This window comes from Rattus norvegicus, chromosome 6 (genome assembly GCF_036323735.1).
Source record: "Rattus norvegicus strain BN/NHsdMcwi chromosome 6, GRCr8, whole genome shotgun sequence".
NCBI lineage: Eukaryota > Metazoa > Chordata > Mammalia > Rodentia > Muridae > Rattus > Rattus norvegicus.
Genome location: NC_086024.1, coordinates 93,789,546 through 93,813,998, shown reverse-complemented (window position 1 = coordinate 93,813,998; position 24,453 = coordinate 93,789,546). Strand labels below are relative to the sequence as shown.

Sequence of the window (24,453 nt, the reverse complement as noted above, 5' to 3'; positions counted from 1 at the left end):
AATTAAAATAGTTTAATACTTCATTATTTAAGCTTTTGAACACTGAGTGTTCAGACCCAGGGCTTTTTACTGCTGAGTATGGGCTCAGTCATTGAACTGTACCTCAACTCAGCTTAGTACTTTTGTTATTTGTTTTGGGATTACATAATCATTATCACCAAATAAGCAAAATTTACCTTGCTTTTCAAATTCTTTTATTTATTTATTTATTTATTTATTTATTTATTTAAGGGATCCTGTTTGCCTTTTTTACAATCGTCAATTAAGAAGCAAGCACCTGGCTATCAAAAAAATGAATGAAATTCAGAAAAACATTGATGGGTGGGAAGGCAAAGATATTGGACAGTGTTGTAATGAGTTCATAATGGAAGGACCATTGACCAGAATTGGTGCTAAGCATGAAAGGCATATTTTCCTCTTCGATGGCTTAATGATCAGCTGTAAACCCAATCATTGCCAGACTCGACTTCCAGGGTATAGTAGTGCAGAATACAGGTTAAAAGAGAAGTTTGTCATGAGGAAAATTCAAATCTGTGATAAAGAAGACGCTTGTGAATACAAACATGCTTTTGAATTAGTATCCAAAGATGAAAACAGTGTAATATTTGCTGCCAAGTCAGCTGAAGAGAAAAACAACTGGATGGCAGCCCTTATCTCCCTTCACTATCGGAGCACTCTAGATAGAATGCTGGACTCTGTGTTACTGAAAGAGGAGAACGAGCAGCCCCTGCGGCTACCGCGGCCAGACGTGTACCGCTTCGTGGTGACAGACTCAGAGGAGAACATAGTTTTTGAAGACAACTTGCAAAGCAGAAGTGGAATCCCCATTATTAAAGGAGGCACCGTGGTGAAACTGATCGAAAGGCTAACATATCACATGTATGCAGGTACGTGAGACTAGTAAGTGCACACCTAGAGACTAGGATCCATGGCAAAGAACTCTTCGGAGTTGATGGGGTGGGGGGTGGGGGAGGGCACCACAAAAGAAAAAATAATGATTAATATTTCCAAAGTGTGTCATTAATTCCAGTGACAATAAATGCTTGTAAAAATGTTTATTTGTAAAATTAAATTTGAAAATGATCCCTACTCTCATTTATCAAGAAGTGGATTTTCAACTAGAGAAGTAGAGTGGAGATAAGGAGTTCAAGGCTATTCTTGGCTACATAGTGATTTTTTTAAGCCAGCCTGGGCTATGTAAGTTCTTGTCCACATTACGGGCGGGAGGCAGGGGAGTGGGAGAAAGAAATACTAATCTGTCAGGAAAAAGCTACAGTGGAAGGAGCCAAAGTTAAAACACAAAGGGACAATAAGGAAAGTGTGGAACTTCGATTTATTTAACATGGATAAATTAAACATGACTCTATTCTTTCCTCAACTTTTTCAGATCCCAATTTTGTTCGTACTTTCCTTACTACGTATCGTTCATTTTGTAAGCCACAGGAATTGCTAAGCTTGCTGATAGAACGGTAAGAAAGACATGTTTCACTTAACATCTGTGTACTTTGCAAAGTTCCTATAACACTCAAGACTTACACCAACAAAACTACTGTTCTCTTCAGCGGGCTTGCCTAGCCTTCGCTGAGGAGAGCTCTTCAGTGGGAAACAGGAAAAACAAGCTTAAAGGATAAAGGCTGTTTATTTTAATAAAGTTTATTTGTTCCTTAAAGGTGCATCTTTCCCTTTAACTTTATGTACAAGGATGGAAGAAATTAGACTTTGTCTGTCACCCAGCTCCATAGTCACTGACTTGTCTCCTGTTCTCTGTGGTCAGTCATCCTGCCCAGGGTTTTTCTAAAGTAGAGTCTAGGCCACAGATTCTATCTAAATATTTTTATATGCATCTCTGAATTAGTGGTCCTCAACATTCCTAATGCTGGGACCCATTAGTAAAGTTTCTCACGGTGTGGTGACCCCTCCCAGCCATAAAATGACTTTTGCTGCTGTTTCATAACTGATTTTGCTTCTGTTATGGATCACAAGGTAAGACGGAGGTTTGCCAAAGGGGTCACAATCCATGGGTTGAGAACTTCTGTTCTAAAAGATAGTTTCTTATTTTTAAAACGCATGTATTGTTGACCCTAAAATTAACAATTTCTAAATTATTAATTTATAAATATTAAGGTTTGAATTGAAATTTTTACTGTATTTTAAGTCGTATTTAAATGCCTTACAGTTTAAAATGTAAAATGTGAACCTTTGCTGTACTGATCAGTGCTACCTATAAAACTTCTTTGAGAATAAAAATAAGAATACAGGGGCTGGAGAGATGGCTCAGCGGTTAAGAGCACTGACTGCTCTTCCAGAGGTCCTGAGTTCAAATCCCAGCAACCACATGGTGGCTCACAACCATCTGTAATGAGATCTGATGCCCTCTTCTGGTGTGTCTGAAGACAACTACAGTGTACTTATATATAATAAATAAATTTAAAAAAAAAGAAAACATTTACAAAAATACATTAAACTATAAAAAAAAAAAGGAATACAGGGCCTAGAAAGATGTCTCAGAGGTTAAGAGCACATAACTGCTCTTCTAGAATCCAAGTTTAGTTCCCTGTACCCATATTGCCTGAAACTCCTACTCCAATACCTCTGGCCTCTGTGGCTGTACACACACACAGTACACATGCACAGTACACATACAGTACACACACACAGTACACAGACACGGTACACATATAGTACACATACACAGTACATACACACACAGAGAGAGAGAAGTAACAACAATAAAATAAGTAATTAAAAGAAAAGTCTACATATCTTGGTACCAAACAGCCAAAGACTCTTTCCTCATGTACGTAGTTTCTTAAGGAGGGTAAACAGCTTTCTCAACAATCATAGAGAAAGGATTACCGAACCACAAAGTTGCAAAGTCTCTTTCATTTATGTATGAACAGATTTCTCTTCTTCTGATTTTATTCCTAGGTTTGAAATTCCAGATCCAGAGCCTACTGAGGCCGACAAACTGGCGCTAGAGAAAGGCGAGCAGCCAATCAGCGCAGATCTGAAAAGATTCCGCAAGGAATATGTCCAACCCGTGCAACTTAGGTCTGACCTGGATGTCACGTCTTAAAAATATTCTCACTGTGTAGTCTATGCACACATTCTTAGCTCCTAATTCAAATCCTTCCATTGTTAGCTTTATTTCAGTTGTTTCCCTCTGTTTTTCTCTGTAGGATAATTATTAAATAAGTAGCCTAAAGTAGTTTAATTATTTAAATACATTGTGTTATTTGTATCATCTGTGTGTGTCACATGATAAATTATCTTTATATACCTATGTGCTTTTACATTTGTCTGTGGAGCCTGTGCTGGTGTGTCTGCATGTTTATATGTGTATGATACATGTGTGTGCAGGTTCACGTGCATATGCATCCCAGAGTTGGCATCTAGTGTGTCTTCTGGAGTTGCTCTCTGCTCTATTTATTGAGACAAGCTAGCATAGCTGGCCAACTTTCCCAGAGTCTCCACAGTAGGACGTGCTGGGTTATACATAGCCACATACAGACTTGCCTACTGCAGCCGCATTTCCCACTTTTCTCCTTTCATATCCCAGTATGTAACAGAGAAATCGTGGATGCTCTCACAGTAGATAGTATTTGTGGAATAGTATTTGTGCCGTTCCTTTCCTTCTGAGAATATCTGGACCTTTGGTGCGTTAAGGACTCCTCGTCACAGAGAAAGAGTATTTCATCACAGCAGGTCTGTGCTGCTAGTACCCACCACTGGCCAGCTATTGCCCCTGGTGCAGCGTCCTTCCTATCTCATCCTTGCAGCACCATTTCTTTGTACTACTGGGGATATAACATAATTTATGCCTACTTTACGATAAGGAAATGAAAACTTAGCAAGATGAAGTAATTTGAAATAGTTTATATGAAGGGTGTGGCAAGATCTGACCTCCTTAGCCGGAGTGGTTTCTTTCTTTTTTTGTTTTTCTACTAAACACTGGCATGTACATCTTTCTTGTTGGTTTTTTGTTTTGTTTTGTTTTTGAGACAGAGTGTTCTGTGTATCCCTGGCTGTCCAAGAATTCTATTTTACAGACCAAGCTGGCCTCAAACTCATTGGGATTTGCCTGTTTCTGCCTCCCAAATGCTAAGATTAAAAGCATGTGCCACCAAGCCTAGCAAGACCCATACATCTTTTTACCACACTCCAGAAAGATCCTTTGTGTCCCTCTAGTAAAGCTGTGTTCCACCTCCAAAGGCACTGTCCTGATCTCTCCCTCCAGACTAGAGTTCCCTTTTCAGATGTGAATTGAAATTTGCTGTCTTCATTTCAGACCCTTCCATTGAATGTGCTTTTGAGATTGATCTATGATGCTTATATCAGTCATTTTTAAATGTATTGATATGGTTGGCTCAGAATGACTGGATGGAAGGTTTAGGTACATGTTCAGTTACCTGAGGAGTTGTCAGGACTCCGCTAAACATTGTCAGGACATTGTATGTGATCGCCTGTGTTTCCTGTGTTTTCGTCTGTGTTTACGCACGTGTCTGGTTCGCACCTCCACTGTGTTGTTGAGTACACAGTTGCTTCTTGCTGTGCTTTGTTTTCCTTTAATGACCCATGATGTTAAGAGCTTTTGTTTCTTATTGATCATTCATACTTGTATATTCCAGACTCTGGTTAGAACTCTGCCTGTTTCACTTGATCTTCTATTTTGCACTGGTACAGAGCTGAGCCAAGAAGCTTACCGTCTACTGCATTTTGTCAGGAAAAACTTTTGCCAGTCTTTTCTCCCACACAGTAGCTAGCACATTCGGTTTCTTACTAGCATTTTGATAAGCTAAAATGTTTAGTTTTGGTAAAGTCTGATGCTAAGACTTTCTCCTTTCATATAACAGCCTTAGAATTACATTGCTCTTGGAGGAAATGGAGCTATTTGAATTTAGCTAAGCATGAACTAGACGCTAACCGGTCTGTGATTTGGTGCATTCCTAAGCTGCAGTGCCAGCTGGACACTCCAAACATGAGGTTGTTTAACATGATAGCACAGCATACACTGAAAGTTAATTGTGTTCTCTCATCCTGCTGTGAGGAAAGAATAGGACCTAACTGGGAATAGTCATTTTTTTTTGAGGTAATAAAACAAAATGCTAAAGCAACTCATTTATATTACAGTATATCAGTGGTAGGGAGTGGAAAATTGTGACTATATAGACGATTAAATCTGTGTACTTGTAATATCACAAGTAATCATCTTGTGGCATTACAAAACAAATACTCTATCTAAAGCAGTGGTTTTGTCTTTAGAAATAAACTATAAGATTACATACTTATCTGTAGCTTACAAAGAACGGATAGCAATTGAATTCAAAATCAAATACACTAAATGATACTTTTTCATTTATGTGGAAAATCCATCAAAATTTGTATCTTAAAAATGATTTCAGGAGCCTAGGTAAAGGGATAAATCCAGAAAGTGTTTGCCATTGCAAGCAGGAGGACCTGGCTTCAATTCTCAGCTCCCATAGAAATCTAAGAATGGTAGTGTAGTGTGAGCCTGTCATCCCAGCACTGGAGAGGTAGGGACAGGAGGATTGTGGGAGCACACTGGTCAGCCCATCTAGCATAATTGGTGAGCTCCAGGTCCAGTGAGATCTGGTGAAGGTGAAGATGATGGTGATGGCGATAGTGACGGTGACAGTGAGGGTGATGGTGACAGTGACAGTGACGGTGATTGAAGAAGATGTGATGTTGGTTGACTTTCGCACACATACACATAATGCCTTTTTCATGTAAGAAATTAAAAAAATTTCATACTATGAAGCATGATATTTTACAAAAGTAAAAACTGTCCCTTTCCTTAAGATAAATGAGTAATAAAGCACAGAATGAGGTTTTGTATTTAAAAGTTTCAATTTAGTGCATAGTCTGAAAAGCAATCTTCTTAATATTTTTGAGCTCTGTGTAATATTGAATGTAGCTCTCAATAAATGTCTCCTTCCATTTTATCAGGGTCTTGAATGTCTTTCGCCACTGGGTTGAGCATCATTTTTATGACTTTGAAAGAGACTTGGAATTGCTTGAAAGACTGGAAGCCTTCATTTCAAGTGTAAGAGGTATATTATTTAAAGGCTAGATTGATTCTTACATTGTACATGAGTTTACTTTAGAAACTCTGTGACTTTTAGTTAAAAAATGAACTAGTTTTCATGTTTATGGGATATTTGCTGTTTGTTCTAAACAGTGCATTGGTAGACCCTTGCCTTCTCAGATGTCAGCTTTGTTCTTGTTTCCATCAATCCTGGAGACCGAGCACATGGCCTGCTGTGTGAAGCAAGCCTTGGCCACTGAGCCAGCCCCTCAGTTCCCTTTTGCAGTGTTGGAGAATACCTCTTAAAGAAGCCAAGGGGCTGGGGATTTAGCTCAGTGGTAGAGCGCTTGTCTAGCAAGCGCAAGGCCCTGGGTTCGGTCCCCAGCTCTGAAAAAACGAAAAGGAAAAAAAAACAAAAAACAAAAAAGAAGAAGCCAAAAGCTTCTTTTTATTTATTTGTTTTCCTTTTCAGATATTTAGGGGCTGCCATGGTGCTGCTTGAAAGGACTTGAGTCCCATCTGTTCCCAGCACCCATCATGATGCTCACAGTTGCCCAAACTCCAGCTCCATGCTCTGAGTCCCTCATCTGGCTTCTGTGAACACTTGAACATACATGGTGCACACACGCATGCACACACACGCTCGTGTGCACACACGCATGCACACACACAGGCACTCACACAGGCACACATACACTCTCTCATACTCATGTAAAAATTATCTGAAAAAATGTAACATTTTGTGTCACCTCAAGGTTGTTGCTCCTGTAACTAAATAAAAATGGGACTAATTTTGCCTCCCATTCCCCTTAATCTTATTCTTTAATTTTGAACCATTAACAATGAAAAAAATATATTCGCTTGTAGAAAAGTATTCCAGGAAAAATGTCTTCTGCACCGGAAAGATAAGAGTTTCCTACTTGAGGGTTCAGACTCACAGCATCGAAGTGAAACTCCAGGACTTGACAGTTGAACAGAGATATTATAAATGTGTGCTATTAGTAACGAACACGTATGCTAACACTCTAGACACTGCCTGAAATAGCGCAGCAAGCCAGCTCTACCTCGTGTCCTGTTTGCTCTTCTTGTTATGAAACCAAGCATTCTGACTCACAGTTTCAGGGGTTTTGTCAAGTAAAAGGCTTTGCTGTTTGTTTCCCCCTAGGGAAAGCCATGAAGAAGTGGGTAGAATCCATTGCTAAAATCATCAAGAGGAAGAAGCAAGCTCAGGCCAATGGAGTAAGCCATAATATCACCTTTGAAAGTCCGCCTCCACCGGTTGAATGGCACATAAGTAGGGCGGGACAGTCTGAAACCTTTGACCTTATGACACTTCATCCCATAGAGATTGCACGGCAGTTAACACTCTTGGAATCTGATCTCTACAGGTAAACTATGTTCATTTCTTACTTTATTTCAAGAACTCTGACTAAACTTCTTAAGGGTTTTCAGAATACTTTGCTAATTATTCATCAGTGTTTAAGAATAGCTCTGAGCTAACAACACAGTGAAAGGAGAGAACTGACCTCTCCAAGTTGTCCTCTGACCTCCACACGTCCCTCCCCAGCCCCTCTCCCAATAATTGTGTGTGTGTGTGTGTGTGTGTGTGTGTGTGTGTTTCCTACTTCCTAGATTACTTTAGTCTGAGATTAGGCCAGTCAGTCTGGATGAGATTCTTGACATAAATGAGTAGAGTATTAAGTGAGAGAAGTCTTTTTCTCTTTCATTTACCACCCAGGCTCCAGTAACTACTGTACATGTAGGTAACTGCTCCCTGCTGAAAAATAAGCCCTTACCTGAATCCACAAGCCTTCTTTGTATCCTACGAAGGCGTGCTGGAATAAGCCTGACATCCCAGCAGTCGTGAGGCAGAGGGCAGGAGGATCAAGAGCTCGAGGCCACATATAGCAAGTTTAGGGCCAATGTGAGCTACATGAGACCTTGTCTGAAAAAATAAAGTAAACAAAAAAAAATCCTTGAGAAGTATCCTCATCAGGAGATTTTTTTTTAATTAATGTATTTTTTGTCATGGGTAGTTTGGCTATGTGATGTCTGCGTCACAGTGCACACCTGATGCCTGGGATATGGTTCCCTGGGACCGGAGTTGCAGACACTTGTGAGCTGCCGTATGGATGCTAGGAATGAACATAAATAGCTAAGGCTTTTAACTGCTGAGCCATCTCTCCAGTCTAGCAGCTATTAAAAAAAGATTACACAGGAAAAAGCAAGGCTATATAGTACTATAGAGACTAGAAAGAAACAGATATAAACTGTCTTCACTAGAAGTGTGTCTGAGGTTGGCACTGGCAGGGCTATTCTGAATCTGACCTTTAAAATGTCAGTAATGAGTATTCGCAGACAGCTCATTGAGACGGTCATGCTATACTTTAAGTAGCCTGGAATTACTTATGGAAGGAAGTCTTTAAAGTAGGTACATATGGTTACTTGGGACAGGCAGGCAGGAAGGACCATGTCACTTGAGGCAGCAGAGCATACTGTATTGAATAAAGTTTTCTCTCATGAACAGATGTGATTTCAGTTTTAAAAAATAATGTGGATATCATTTTTAAGTCTGTAGTTCCATGGAGACATGCTTTGTGGCATAGAAATGCATTTCTTTGTTCTATGATTTGTTTGATACCAACATTGATACTATGCAAATTTCTAGTGAAATAATAGTTAAATAAGAAAACCTATTCTAGGGGTTGGGGATTTAGCTCAGTGGTAGAGCGCTTGCCTAGCAAGAGCAAGGCCCTAGCAAGGCCCTGGGTTCGGTCCCCAGCTCCGAAAAAAAGAAAAAAAAAAAAAAAAAAGAAAACGTATTCTAAAAAAGTCAGGCATAGTAGCCCAGGCCTACAATCCCAGCACTTGGAAGGCTGGGTCGGGGGAAGGGTAGAGAGAAAGCAAAAGTTTGAGATTATATTCTGATACAGAGAAAATCAGGACCAGCCTGAACTATATTAGTCCCTGCTGAAGAAAACAATAAATGTGCTCCAAAAACAGTTAGCAAGTACCCATTTTACTTCAGGTCTACTGACCAAAACGTTTTTTAAAAAGATTTATTTATTTCATGTGTGTGAGTACACTGTAACTGTCTCTAGACACACCAGAAGAGGGCATCGGATCCCATTACAGATGGTTGTGAGCCACCATGTGGTTGCTGGGATTTGAACTCAGGACCTCTGAAAGAGTAGTCAGTGCTCTTAACCGCTGAACCATCTCTCCAGCTCCAAAAAGAATTTTCTAAATATTGAAAACTATAGGACATTGATGGCAGTGCATTGGACAGTTTTTAAATTACGCAATCTCAACTCATTAATGCTCTAATCTTCTCTTCTGTTTTTTATTAGTTATTTCAAGGATTCCAAAAGTGTAGATAATAATGACTGTTCATGGATAATAAAAATTACAGATAAGATTGAAATTCTTACAATTCTCCTTAATTACACTGTTCTCCATTCTTCCCAGGAAATTGCCAGCCTTGATGTCTGTTCCTCCTCTGTCTGTCTTTATGACTTAGGTATCTGTGTGTGTGGCCTTCAGTGATACAAATCATCAGCTCACATATCTTAAAGCCACATGTATTTATGGTACCACTCTTCACCAGGTTTTAAAGTTTCATATTGTTTTTGATATTGTTCAGGTTGGTGTCCAGTTAACTAACTTGTTTTAGCCATCGTGTGATACTGCGTTGTGACTGTTGTATAGTTCTCTACTCTCCTGATGGTGAGCTTCTAGGCTGCTCAGGGCTTTCATCTCAGGGTTTCCCTGGGCGCTCTCGTAAGGGCACTCCTAGGACAGTGTAAGCTTACCCTCGGTGTATTCATGACGCTGAGGTGTTGTCAGTCACTCTGTCTTCAGGGTGTGAGATATCACAGGTTGTCTGTCAGATGGAGGGTGTGTCCATCTTTACACCTGCACAGCAGGGGTCACTTCAGCTTCCTGCTTCCTAACCTTTGGTGCAGTCATCAGACTCCTTCGGGTGATGGTGTAAAGAGGATTTTATTCTCGTCCTGTTTGTTTTTCTCCTGAGTAATAAAATATACTTTCCAGGCTGTCTGGGTCTGCTCTGTTAATTACCTTGCTCGTGTGTTTCTCACTTCACCTTTAGAACTTCCTAGACAATTCCACACTAATCTCTGTGGAGCGAGTGGTATTGATGGCTCTTGTTTTACAGGAGAGTCCAGCCTTCTGAACTTGTAGGGAGTGTCTGGACCAAAGAAGATAAAGAAATAAATTCTCCAAATCTATTAAAAATGATTCGCCATACAACAAACCTCACTTTGTGGTTTGAAAAGTAAGTTTTGATTTACTGTCTGTGTGCCTTAGTAGTCCTAATGCTAAGTCGTATTTAAGTAAAACTCTGGCCTTATAGAGAGGTTTCTTGTTTTCCAAGTAGGTGAAGAAACTGTCCTAAGCCACGAATATTTTGTTGTTGTTAGATGCATTGTGGAAGCAGAAAACTTTGAAGAACGGGTGGCAGTGCTCAGCAGAATAGTAGAAATTCTGCAAGTGTTTCAAGATCTGAATAATTTCAATGGCGTGTTGGAGATAGTCAGTGCAGTCAATTCAGTGTCAGTGTACAGACTAGACCACACATTTGAGGTAAGTTTCAGCTTGAATAGTTCATCTTTTGGGAGGGCTGATAAAATTAACATAAGACATCACTTATTTATAAGCAAATGTTTCTTTTTAAAACATTTGATCTTCTGTCTTTTCCCCTTAAATTCAAAGGTAGACTATGTATTTATGTATCCGCGTATGCTGGGAAGTGTAGGTTTTCCAGTGACACATGGATAGTCTTATCAATGGCAAAGAATTTATTATTATTCAATATATAAATTATTTCTTAGTTGCTGCAATATATAGTCAGAAAGAGATAACCCTTTCTGAAACCTAAAGTTATTTTAAATTATACATTGTTATATTTTAAATTATGTTTAATATGTCTTTGAGAAATTTTGGGAGATACAGAGTTCTTGTCTTTAATTTAAAAATGAACATATTTTGCATAGATATTTATGACATGCATCTTATTTTTATAAAAATTGTTCTATAAACATAATTTGTCGCTCAAGATAAGAGTTTTTTGTTTTGTTTTTTCTTTTTCTTTTTTTTTTTTTTTTTTTTTTTTCGGAGCTGGGGACCGAACCCAGGGCCTTGTGCTTGCTAGGCAAGTGCTCTACCACTGAGCTAAATCCCCAACCCATTTTTGTTTTGTTTTTTTAGTGACTATATCATTTTCTGTCCTGTGGGTAAATTATAATTTAGTCCATCATTCTATTTGGGAACAACTAAGTTCATTTGCATGTATAATTTATCATGGACTATTCATTAATTTATTCACTTCATTCATTCATTCATGTGTCTCTGCGAAACCCTGATTCTTTCCCTAGAATTAGTTTCTGGAGACAGAAGTCCTATCCACAGAGTTTAGGTTCAATCCCTAACATGCACATGGAAGCCTAGAACAGTCTCTCACTTCAGTTCTAGGAGATCTGACACAATCTGACTCTGGAAACAGTTTTTTGTTTTTTAGAGTTTTGGTACTTTGCTAAGGAGTTTGTCCTAAACATTAAATTTTTACAGATTTCATGGGCCAAAAATAAAAGTTTTAATTTTTATTGTATTTAAAAAATAACTAGTGACCGAAACATGGCAGAGGTTGGGTCCAAGTCAGTGCTGTTTGTATGTCTCGGTAACATTTGCCGGTCACCCATTGCAGAAGCAGTGTTCAGAAAATTGGTAACTGATGAAAACGTTTCAGATAACTGGAGGATAGACAGTGCGGCTACATCCACCTATGAAGTGGGGAACCCCCCTGACTATCAAGGGCAGAACTGCATGAAAAAACATGGCGTCCACATGCAACACATTGCATGGCAGATTACAAGAGAAGACTTTGCCACATTCGATTATATACTGTGTGTGGATGAAAGCAATCTGAGAGATCTGAATAGAAAAAGTAATCAAGTTAAAAACTGCAAAGCTAAAATCGAGCTACTTGGGAGCTATGATCCACAGAAGCAGCTCATTATTGAAGATCCCTATTATGGCAATGACTCTGACTTCGAGGTGGTGTACCAGCAATGCCTTAGGTGCTGCAAGGCCTTCCTGGAGAAGACTCACTAGCTGGTCCTAACCACCACCACTGAGCAACCCACTCCTCAGTGCTGTGCCCAAGGGTGGTGGCAGTCCTTAGCCCCATACCCCACCTCTCTTTTCAGCTGACTTACTGTATATCTTTTAAAATAATTGTAGGTGGAAATCAGGCATTTGTTCAGAAGGATAAAAACATTTGAGGCAGACATTTGAGGTGTGGCTCAGTATTCTTAGACTAACAAAAGCTCTGGCCTCGCCATAATTACAAAATAGTGGAACGAGCAACTGTGAAACAAAAGAAAACCCAATAAAGTAAGAATGACCCACAAGGTCCAGATCAGCCTTTGAGCCCAGCGAGCCTGGGTAGTCTGGTCTAACTGGAGTGTGAGCATGGCCAGCACCCAGTGTGCTGTTTGCTTGCCTTACACTCTCTATTCTATATTGTCTCTTATTGTGACAATATCTCCATCCATGGCAGCCTTCCATTTAACACTGGGAGAGTTTAAACCCAGACACACCGAGGGTTCAGATATTTGAGAGAGGAGAACCTGGATGTGATGTTGGGCCTGGAACTCCAGCAGGCCATCCTGGGCTGTACAGTGACTCCCTGTCTGAAAGATAAAAATGCTAACAGATGGGAGCAACAGGTTGGTGAAGTTAACACCTTTAATCTCACTTGGTTTTTGTGTAGTTTCTTGAGCTTGGTTCCTATTTGAGCCACTTTGCTTCTTTAAAGAGAAAGTAAGTGTGCTTAAATAGTGGTGTGCGTTTGTAAGTGTTCTCTCATCAACATTTTACAACATTACAGGCAAGCATGAGTAATTTTAGTGTATTTTCAGAAAAGGGACCTCAAATTTATGTGGATATATGTCAGAAAAGATTGTGAATTAAACTGGGATGTTATCAACTACAACTAAAAATATAAAAAAAATAACTAGTGAGTTTAATATTTTTAATGTATCTATTATCCACTTTCATCTTTTCCATATGATTTTTCTGGGCATGTCCTTTCATTTTTCTTTGTGGGATATTTGTATTTATTTACAGAGACGTTTTAGAATTTCATTAGAGCAGACTGTCTGTAGGCCCCTAGTTTCTGCACCAAGCACAGTCTCCTCGCTATGGGTTCTTCCTTTGCTTTTGTGCCTACAAAGGTTTGCCCAGGTGAGGTGGGGAAGGTAGCACTCAGCTGTGTGATAATGCTGCCTCCAAACAGCTTCTTGTCATCTCTCTGCTAACCAGCGTAGCACTGCAGGTTCAGACTGAAAACGCACTCACTCTTCCGTCAGAGTCACGGAGAACAAAGACTCTTTTCAAATACTCCAGCTCTAAGTCGCCTGGACACAGCTATGGTGACTCTGGTACTATTGCAGTAGCAGAAGCCAGAAACCACCTGGGTGCGGGCAGCTGCTGAATGAGTCATGCATTGTTCTGCAGTTAATGTTATGTTTTTAGGAAAAACCATAAGGAAACTTCAGAATGGCCATAATTCCACTTTAATACAACAAACCTCGACCGTGCAGTAGAGTTGTGTAAATGTTAAGGTACCATGGCTGCCAGGGATGCGAGTGGTGGAGGACTTGCTCACCACGGGGGAAGCTCTTCATTCAAGCCCTGAAAGACAAGGAAGGAGAGAATGGAATGGAAGGAAGGAGGTTCATTTGGGAATTCCTAACATTGCTCCTTTCAGTTGGAAAAGTAAAAATATTTTGAATTTATGTATTTTCAACTTATATGTGCTTTATGTATTGAAGGTAGTAGCACAGTCTGCTTACATTAACAATTTTAATTTTGCGGGCTGGAGAGATGTCTCAGTGAGTAATCACACTCATTTCTCTTTCAGAGGACTTAGGTTCAATTTCTAGCCTCCATACAGAAGCTCATAACATCTGCTACTCTAGGTCTAGAAGATTTGACACCTTCTTCCAACCTCGGTGGCTACCAGGCACACATCTGATGCACAGACTTGTGAAAAATAAAAATATAAATCTTTCAAAAATGTTTCCCAATCCAAGTAATAAGTATATATTGCCCACCTAGACATACAAAGCCCTGTACACATCCATCCCTTAAGAACATTCATAATGGGGCTGGAGGGATGGCTCAGTGGTTAAGAGCACCGACTGCTCTTCCTGAGGTCCTGAGTTCAAATCCCAACAACCACATGGTGGCTCACAACCATCTGTAATGAGATCTGATGCCCTCTTCTGGTGTGCCTGAAGCAAGCTACAGTGTACTCATATACAATAAATAAAATCTTTAAAAAAAATCTTTAAGAACATTCATAACAACCTATAAATGTGCAGAGAGGAATCTTAACGTCCGCCTCCACGTTCTCTCTCCCACTCCCATCCTCCTCCTCCTCCCCTCCCTCTCTCTAAAACTTTTCTCCCGCCCATTCTTCCTTCTCGTCCAGTGACAGGCCTCGTTCTATCCTGTACCTGCCTTCACCTGCATAATGACATTATCCTACATTTCACCCTTTCTAATTAAAAAAAAAAAACTTAGGGGTTGAGGATTTAGCTCAGTGGTAGAGTGCTTGCCTAGCAAGCACAAGGCCCTGGGTTCAGTCCCCAGCTCCGAAAAAAAGAAAAAAAAAAAAAGACTTACTAAAAAAAAAAAAAACTTTTCTCTCAAATATAAGCTGAGCACAACTATTATCATTTTGTAATTAAAAGCATAAAATATACCTAACACCCAGTCCAACACTTTATCAGTTAAACAGAACATTCAGTTATCCATTCCAGCTTAAGAAGGGCTAAAAATCTATGTTATATCTTGGCTAGCTTGTGCACTATCTGATAACTATCTAATAAAATGTGTAATTTTAGAGTTAAATAGCCTGATAGGTTATGAGACTATAATCAGTCCTCAACCCCATCAGAAATCTGAGAATGACCAAATATCTATACACATAGGAAGCCTAACACGGCTTCCAGAACTGAGGGGTTGTAGAGACAAATCTCCACGAGCACAAAATCAACTAACAGACTCTTGAAATGCAGAAACCTCGAAGGGCTGATAATTCTGGCATGGTAGAGATTATCAGTCAACAACTATTCTGCATAAAGTGTCCCTTTTAGACAGTATTAGTCTGCAGATGAAGCAGGCAGTTTTGTCCAGTGGCTGCCTAGCCACAAAGTATTACCTCACCTGGAGGTAGAAATGTTCACAATCTTCATTAAATCCACCGAAGGGGAACTGTTAGGAGCAGATATGTCTCAACAAAAGATAAATAACTTTAAATGTCATAATTTGTAGATTCCTTGACGTTTTTGAAAACCATTTATCTATATAAGGTAATCTGGACTGTTGTCTGCTAATTATCTTATTATCTTGAAAGCACTCTAGCAAACTCAGAGCCATGAGTTTGCTATTTGGCCCTTAACTCACATGTGTAATCAACTCAGAAGTTTATAATGGCATCAATAGAAGGACTGGCTCTAAACCTTGTACTTTTAAACTTTTTGTAACAAATAAGTTCTGTATATATATATAATACATATATATAAAATATATGATTTTAGCTTAGTTACCAAATGAGATTATGGCCGTACAACTCAATCTAGGTAATTCCTCCCTCTTAAATTAAGACCATTTCTAAATTCCTCATAAAAAAAAAAAAAAAACAAGGGGCTGGGGATTTAGCTCAGTGGTAGAGCGCTTACCTAGGAAGCGCAAGGCCCTGGGTTCGGTCCCCAGCTCCGAAAAAAAGAACCAAAAAAAAAAAAAAAAAAAAAAAAAAAAAAAAAAACAAAAACAAAAAAACTTAGAATAACCACTTTCACACACACCCCACCAAAGTCCAGGGACTTGGGGTGACAACTCTTCCATAACTTCTTCAAGCTGTACATGGGCGTTGAGATATCCTTGGAGGTTAGGGCTTAGGAAAAAATGGAGCAAATGTTGAAACCTGATGTGTCTGTCTTGACTGGACCCAACTGAAAGTCCTTGAGATCAGGAATCCAAGCAGGTACACTCTGTCATATAATTCTCAAGACAAAAGTTTAGAATCGAGATATCTTTTTGTTTGATTCTCTTGAATTTAGTTTTTCAGGTGGTCTCCCTCTTTCAAACCTGATCCGTATGACTCTGGATGGTGTCCAGAGCCTAATCACCCTTTTTAAAAACACAAAGACAAAACCTTTCTCCCAAAACACCCATGTTCCTTAGTCTGTAACCAGAAAAGCTTATATCTTGCACTCTCTCCCAGAGGAATAATATAACCATAAAACTCAAAGTCACACCCATTATGAAGATGAAACTATTTTAAAAACAGAAGTCAGCTAAACAACAGTGTTGAACAATGAGCCTGTTTAGGCTTTTCTAGTCTGTCATATCAGGAAATTAACCCAAACTCCCGTGGAGCCCATGTTACGAAAAACTATTGTAGTAAATATCAAAAATAACCACAAACCCTCACTAGCTGGCATCATCGAGCCATAGGGCCTTTAGCAGGGTAATTAATTCATAAAACAAATTAAACACCTATCAATTCTAATACCAATAAGTAAGCAACTTACCAAATTTTGGACTTCGGCCCAAAATACATCGATCTGTCAAGCTCTCTACCCAGAGCCTCAGATTTTTATTTATTAATAACTTCCATAATATATGTCTGTATTCACTCTGCCTGGTATACAGACTTCTATTTTTTTTAATGTTTTTTACTTTTTTTTTTCTTTTTCTTTTTTTTTTTTTCAGAGCTGGGGACCGAACCCAGGGTCTTGCGCTTGCTAGGCAAGCGCTCTACCACTGAGCTAAATCCCCAACCCCAGACTTCTATTTTTAATAACCTTACTAACTTGTAAATATCACAACTCTACTTGAAGTCAGTGACTAATTTTCCCTAAGTTCTGAACCATGGGTGAAAATCCCCACATGGTGATTCGGGTACTCTCTGCACTTGCTTCTGATAACAAACTTAATCACCTTCCGTTAACACCTGCCATTAAGAAGCAGGCAGCTTGTCTAACTAAGATTTTAACCCAAAATTCCCATGGAGCCCACGTTAGAGAGAATGTGAGTATCCTGATTTTCCAAACAACCTTTGTTAAAAAAGCAGCTTCTAATCTCTAACTCTCTGAGCTACCACTGCTTCTCACGCAGGGGACCTACAGCCTGCCAGCCAAGGCTGCTTCTGTGTCTTTAAGCTTCCCATGCTTAAGACATCATGTGACTCGACATGGCAATGGCCCCTTCTTAGAAAATAAAACTTTCTCTCAACTCTTAGGCTTACCAGTGGATTCATAATAAGTTAATAAGGTTATTAAAAAACCATTGTCTTCCCAGTGTCCTAGCACTTCACAGGCTGCAGCAGGGTTTCTATGGAGACCACACACTTCTCATCTGAGCTGTGGTTAGTCCAGCTGTGTTGAGGTGGTCTTTGGGAAATCTCGGTTCCCACAGCTCTACCCTGCTAAGTGGTATTTGTGTAGTGGTAACCTGGTTAGTGTGACAGTCCCGCTGTCTCCAAGACACACTGCCAACTACGTGCAGGCTTTGATTACCCTGGGAGCCTGCTACATTGCTGTGCTGTGCACCCTCACCAAACATTCCCTAGGCCATGAGTTCCCAGTTAGTCATAACCTGGCTCCAGTGTGTAAGTCCATCATGCACAACTTGTGCATAAATGTTCTACAGGATATTTTCTGTATTATATGTGTCTGTAGTGTACATTGCAATAGTATGTGAAATGTAAGATCTGCATATGGATGATGGAACCAACCACTCAAGTGTCATGTCAATAAAAACACCAAATAAACCTTAAACAGTGTGGGGGGGGGAGTTGGTTTGCCACCTGTTGCAGTAAAATTAAAATAAAAAATGGGTTTTTTTATCCCGCACTAGGTGCCATCACCATAGAGCCACATGGCATCTGCTAGATATTTCATCTCAGTCAGCACAGCGTCTCACCCGCTCTGCTCCACCCCATATCACACTGCTGAAGGCCTCTCTCTGAGTCTGGCAGCAACCTCTCTACCATCTAGTTCCCAAGGCAGGTTGCCATCATGCCAGACATACACATCCCAGTTCTGTGGCGGCCCAGTGTGTCCTGCCACTACACACCCTCCTGAACTCAATTAAATCTCCACATGAAAGAACACAGAGCACAATAACCTCTGATCTAAATGATAAGATATAATTGCCCACCTAGACATACAATGCCCTGTACACATCCATCCCTTAAGAATATCCATAACACTGGATTGGGGGTTGGGTTTGGTCCCCAGCTCCGGGGGGGAAAAAAAGAAAAAGGAAAAAAAAAAAAAGAACATTCATAACAACCTGTAAGTGTGAAGACAGGAATCCTAGCATCTACCTCCATGTTCTCTCAGCTGCTTCTCTCCACTTTTAAATTTTTAAATGAAAAACTATTATTTTATTCCTGATATTGTAAAACTGGAATTATGTTTGTTAGAGGTTAAACATTTTGATTTTTAATATTGGGGTAAAAGTACATATAATATATAAGGAATAATGCTATCAAACATCTGTGAATTTGGCATCCTGGTTCATTAGTATTGGAGATGCCCATACCACAGCATACATGTGGAGGCAAGAGAATTTTCAGACTCAGTTCTCTCTTCCTACCATGTAGGTCTCAGGTCAGGTCAGGGAGTCTTGGTGGCCAACACCCGGAGCCACTGGGCCACATGTTAGCCGCTCAGCACATTCATCTGCTTCTTTTCCCTTTACAATAGCACATTATGAATTTTGTACTTTTAATTCTCTTACTTTTTCTCCTATTTTAAATATTTGTATAATTTCATTTGTCGTGTTTATTATTTTTATTTAAAAATATGGATGTGTGTGTGTGTGCGCGCACATGCATGTAGAAGCATCTACACATATATAGATGTTTCTCAGGAGCTCTCTAACTTAATTTTTGAGACAGCATTTTTTTTTTTTTTGGTTCTTTTTTTCGGAGCTGGGGACCGAACCCAGGGCCTTGCACTTGCTAGGCAAGCGCTCTACCACTGAGCTAAATCCCCAACCCCTGAGACAGCATTTTTTACCGGAACCTGACACTTACTTGACAGCTGTCTAACCTGGCTTGCTAGGGACCCCGAAGGATCTACCCCCATCCCTGCCTCCTCAGCACTGAGATTACAAGCAGGAGCTATAACACCCGGCTTTGCATGTGGGTGCTGGGGCTAGACCCAGGCCCTCACGCTGTACAGCAGGCACTGTGCTGGCTCTGACGTCCCCCAGCCCAGCTGGGCTTTGTGATTCGGTGTAGCAGATCCTGAGGCCCTAGTCTAATGTTTTGTCTCTCTCGTTAAATCCTTATTGAACCTCCCAGCCTAAGGTAGGAGGATTGAGAGTTTGAGGCAAGCCTTCACTGTAATGAAACTCCATCTCAAACAAAACAAAAGGAAGATCTTTAATTGAGATGGAATTTTGTTTTGAATATGAGGTGAGGCTGTGTTGAAGGTAAATCCCAGTTCTTCCTCCCAGCCCAATGCTCCCAGAAATAAGACTCAGACTCGAAATGTATTTACAGATACCTTGGCCATATGTCTAGGCTCAATTAAGACTAGACATAACAAAAAAATACCCATTTATTTTAACCTGCATTCTGCTGTGTGGCTGGCTACCTGTACTCGGGACCATGCATCCATCTCCTCACTTCTTCCCAGGCCGATCTTTCCATTTTGGGTCTATCCCAGAATCCTTTCTCTCTCTCAGCTGTCCCACCACCCCTTTCCTGCCTAAGCCAGAGGCTGTGGGCTTTTTAATTGGCAGCTGGTGCATTCATACAAATACACAAGAGGTTGGGCTCTGGTCTTAGTTTTGTTCTATATGGCTGTTGAGTTGTCCTTACACATTCAAAGTTCATTTTTTCCCACATTGACCGATTGTGCCTGCTGTGTCATAAATTGAGTGTACAGGTGTGGATTTGTTTCTGCTCTGTCTAGTTTTTTAATCTATCTGATTTTTCCTGTGCTGCATATCTAAAAATCTGTTACTATAGAATCAACCAAAGTTTCATTTTTTAAAAAATTAAGTTTAATATTTGTGTTTAGATCTATGTCACTGTGAAACACTGACGGTTTTATAGTCATGAGTGTGGTATATCTCTTTGTTTATGATTTCCTGAAAGACATCTTCACTCTATTGTTACCTTTATTTGAATCTTTTTAAAAAATAATTATTTCCTTTTTGGTGAAAAAATTTATATCTAGAAATACAGTTAAATTTGGGGGGCTCTTATATACAGCACCATTGCTAAATTCTGTTAGCATTCTGCATATCTATTTGTAGCTTCCACACTCCCATCCCTGGAACTGTCAATTTTGACTTCTAGGAACAGTGATGGTGTTCACTGGTCTTTTTTTTCCTCCCCTTGTTTATATCGTCTGGGACTTCTGTAGAATATTGACTAAAAGCTATTAAAACAAACACAATATTATATGATATGTGGTTCTCAAGTATAATGCTCACTGTGGGTTTGTGTTTATATATGTGTGGTTATATTCCTCATTGATCATAAATTACTTTATTTCCTATAAGAAAAATATAATAATTACATAGAAAAGAAATGCCTATGATTACCTCATTCACAGATTTGCTTCACGTTTTCTTACCTTCCTACATTCTCTTATTGCTAAGATTTGCCCTCAACCTCACAGAGAACATTTGGTCCTGAAGGATCAAGTTCTTCTTTCTGGTCCTGTAATTTACACATAGAAGATTAAAATGATGAACGATAAGTCCCCAAGGGAGAATTTTTATTCCTAAGTCATCTAGTTTATAGTAGAAAGAACACAAATTCTAGGTTTTCATATTTATAGTTAAAAGATAGAATAACACATTTTAGCAAGCGTCCAAAGGAGTAAGATTCATAATTTTTAAACTGATTGTATTTGTAAACTTTTATGAATTCCAAAGTTTTATATTCTTATGGATTTTCATATATGTTTGAATTGTATGCAAGAATTATATTCAACCTACATGTTTTAAAGGCATTGCAGGAAAGGAAGCGGAGAGTTTTGGATGACGCTGTGGAATTAAGTCAGGATCACTTTAAAAAATACCTAGTAAAACTTAAATCAATCAATCCACCTTGTGTGCCTTTTTTTGGTAAGTCATTAAATATAAATATTATATTTTGAAGATGAATGTGTCCTATCCAAAAGTGACTGGTCTTTCCAGATAGATTGTTGTTATGTCGTACATATGAATTTATTATTTTTCGGTATTGATAAATGAAAGGCAAAAAATCTCTATTTCCTTGTCTATATGATGAAGATGAATGCCCTTAAAATTGTTGTAAGAATTGAAAATATTTTATCTATACTACTTACCAAGTCTTGTGAGACTTATGAAGTGCATATTATTTTTACTTACATATGACATATCTGCAGTGTTTGTTTTTAATTATCAGTATAAAAGTGCTTTGTCAGAGACTTTTTAAAACTTTTTAACTCAGAATTGCATGATTAATATAAATTATATTGAACAGGGCTTTTTGCTGTGGCCCTTTATTACATATAGTTATCATAACAGTAAGTGCACACTCTGAGAAGAGCATCGTTAGGCAGTTCTGTGTAAGCGTCACGGAGCACACGTACACACACCTCAATGTCCAGCAGTCTCTACTGTGGCCTCCTCAGAGCTGATTCCTTCTTGTTCTTATAAATGCAGTCTTGCTTATATTGCCCAGGTTGGTCTCAAACTCCCCGACTCGAACAGCTCTGCGTCAGCATCCTAAACACAGCGCACTGTTTTATAGAAGCTTTTCCCCTTATAAGTAAAATTACACTCTAAAATAATGACAGAACTGTAACATAGCAAATTCGTAAGCCAGTAACAAAGCTGTTTGTTGTGATTGCAAACTGTCACCCACCTTACGCTGCTGTGTTTATCTATGTCGGGTCAGCAGGAGTTTGTTTATATCAGAGTCACCAGAGCCACACATCGTATCATAATGTTGCAACTGCAGCCATTTCCTCTGCTCCCATTTATTTGGGGTGGATCTGGTGATTAGGCATAAGCTACAGTTTACTGTAATCTCTTGGTAGCGTTGTTGAATGTGTTGCCCATGGTAAGCATAGCAATGTGGCACGTGAGTGGCTTCGCTGGTGAGATCGGACGGTTATTTAAATCAAGGTTTGTGTTTCTTTAACTGTAGTACTATTGATTGCAGTGGAGAGGACATAATTGTTTGTTGTGAAGGGTTGTCAATCACACTGTAGAATATTCAGCAGGCTCCTGACATCCTACTCACTAGAGCCCAGTAGTACCATAATCTTGTGATTACCAGAAATATTTAAAGATAGTCCCAACGATTCCTTGAAGGCAAAATTGCCTTTAGCCAAGAACCATTATTTTAAATGAAGTGGTAATTATGCATAAAAAAGGATTAGAACTTTTTTTCTAAGTAATGAGCTTCAAGAAGCAGCTTGTCTTACTGTTCTTATCAAAATTGCTTAATTCGTTTACAGCCACTTAAAGATCATTGGCAGTAAATATTTTAAATCTTAAAACATTTGATTAGACAAAGTTTTAACACCAGGGTTTGGCTATTCTTAGCTAGCCATTTCTTAGAATAGTAGCCTTTAGTGTTAGTGAAGGGTAGCCTTCGTTTTCTGCACGTTTTAACCTCTGTTACAGATGTTAGCAGGGAATCTTCTGGGTCTGGCCCTTTCCCGCCATCGTGAGGAAGTGGGAAGCTGAGCTGGGTTCTGCAGTGTGTCTGTCTTCCCCCTGCCCAGTGTCCTCCCGGGTGATTAACTAAATGCGACCAGTCTGAAATAACTTTGAACATCTTTTGCTAGGAATATATTTAACAAATATTCTGAAGACTGAAGAAGGGAACAGCGACTTTCTAAAGAGGAAAGGGAAAGATTTGATCAATTTCAGTAAGAGGAGAAAAGTGGCTGAAATAACCGGAGAGATTCAGCAGTATCAGAACCAACCATACTGCTTACGGACAGAACCAGAGATGAGGGTAAATATTTTCTTACTAATCTTTGAAAGAGATGGCATTAAATCCTGTGGAATTGCTAAAAGTGTCATAGTGATGCACATGCTCTCTGTTTGCCCTTGGCTAAACTTGAGATAGCAATGTAAACACGGGTGTCTATGCTGTAGCAGTCACTAATGTTAAGGGCCTTCTCCGAGAGTCCTGCCTCCTTGTGTGGTGGTTACACACAAGGCAGAGGGAATGGAACATCTGTGCAATAAAATAAAACCCCGCTGCTGTTGTAATTGACTGATAGCCATTTTACGTGTCTCGCATGCCTGACATAACATTGAATCCCTTCATGTGATCGCTGTGAAGGACTTGGAGAATAGCAGGTATATATGCATAGCAGATTTTCAAAACACATCCTGTCAGTTGGTGTTTCGTTTTGAGTAATAATGTTTAATATAGATTATACAATACCACAAAAAAAGAAAGTGGTGATGAGCTGCCGTGGCTGTCCCTTCCTTCCTCACTATGTCTGCCCTCTGTGCTGTGGAGTGAAATGTATTCTTAAAGCCCAGGTTAGAGTCTGCAGTGTACTTTCCATAAAAGACATTTCAATGCGGTTGAGTACATTTGAAATAGTACTCTTCTCATTCGTGTCTCAGAAATATCAGCTAGTACAGTTCCGTGATCTTCTTTATGCTTCTTACCATCATGCAGAGCAAATCTCCCTTCCTTAGAATTGAGTCAAAGTAAATTTAAAATGAGCCAGGTCCAGCCATGATGGCTTATGCACATAACCCAACACTTGGGAGGTGGGGCTAGAGCATTGGGAGTTCAGGGCCATTCCCCAGTGGATAGAGGTCAACCTGGGCAACATGAGCCCTAGTCTCCAAAGAAGGGAATAAACAGCCATTCACCTTCAAGGCATAGTTAACCAACTTAAACACTATTGGAAAATAAGGCAAAGGTTGGAGAAATAAAGAGTGCATCTGTTACAGCTTTTATAAAGGATGAAATTACTGTTGCCTGACAGCTCCTTACTGTATCCTTGATGACCCGAGAAGAAATTGTATATTAAAGTAAAAATAATAATTTTTCTGACATTTGTAGAATGCCTGAAGAATAGAAAGGATTTTATATTAAGAAATGTAAAGCTCATTTTACCTATTGGTAAAATTACATGCCTGTAATCCCAGCATGTAGAAAGCTGAGGCAGGAGGATTACAAGTTCAAAGCAGCCTGAATTTTTTTTTTTTTGAGACCCTGTATCAAAAAAAAAAAAAAAAGCTAAACCCAGTAATTAGATTCCTATGTTTATTATTCTTTTAGAAATAATAAAAGAGGGGGCTGGGGATTTAGCTCAGTGGTAGAGCGCTTGCCTAGG

General features: G+C 39.4%; 1 protein-coding gene and 1 pseudogene across 6 annotated transcripts in view; both read left to right on the top strand.

Moving 5' to 3' along the window:
* Window positions 1-24,453, top strand: part of Sos2 (SOS Ras/Rho guanine nucleotide exchange factor 2) — a 113,191-nt gene that overhangs the window by 78,163 nt on the left and 10,575 nt on the right. For all 6 annotated transcript variants that reach the window (NM_001135561.1, XM_008764721.3, XM_039113012.2 and 3 more), the window contains 9 exons: window positions 232-887; window positions 1,388-1,469; window positions 2,929-3,051; window positions 5,968-6,071; window positions 7,212-7,434; window positions 10,224-10,343; window positions 10,489-10,651; window positions 21,118-21,235; window positions 22,933-23,105. In NM_001135561.1, coding sequence (NP_001129033.1) covers window positions 232-887; window positions 1,388-1,469; window positions 2,929-3,051; window positions 5,968-6,071; window positions 7,212-7,434; window positions 10,224-10,343; window positions 10,489-10,651; window positions 21,118-21,235; window positions 22,933-23,105 — 1,762 coding nt within the window. The remainder of the gene's footprint in view (window positions 1-231; window positions 888-1,387; window positions 1,470-2,928; window positions 3,052-5,967; window positions 6,072-7,211; window positions 7,435-10,223; window positions 10,344-10,488; window positions 10,652-21,117; window positions 21,236-22,932; window positions 23,106-24,453) is intronic.
* Acp1-ps1 (acid phosphatase 1, pseudogene 1) lies at window positions 11,694-13,070 on the top strand (annotated as a pseudogene).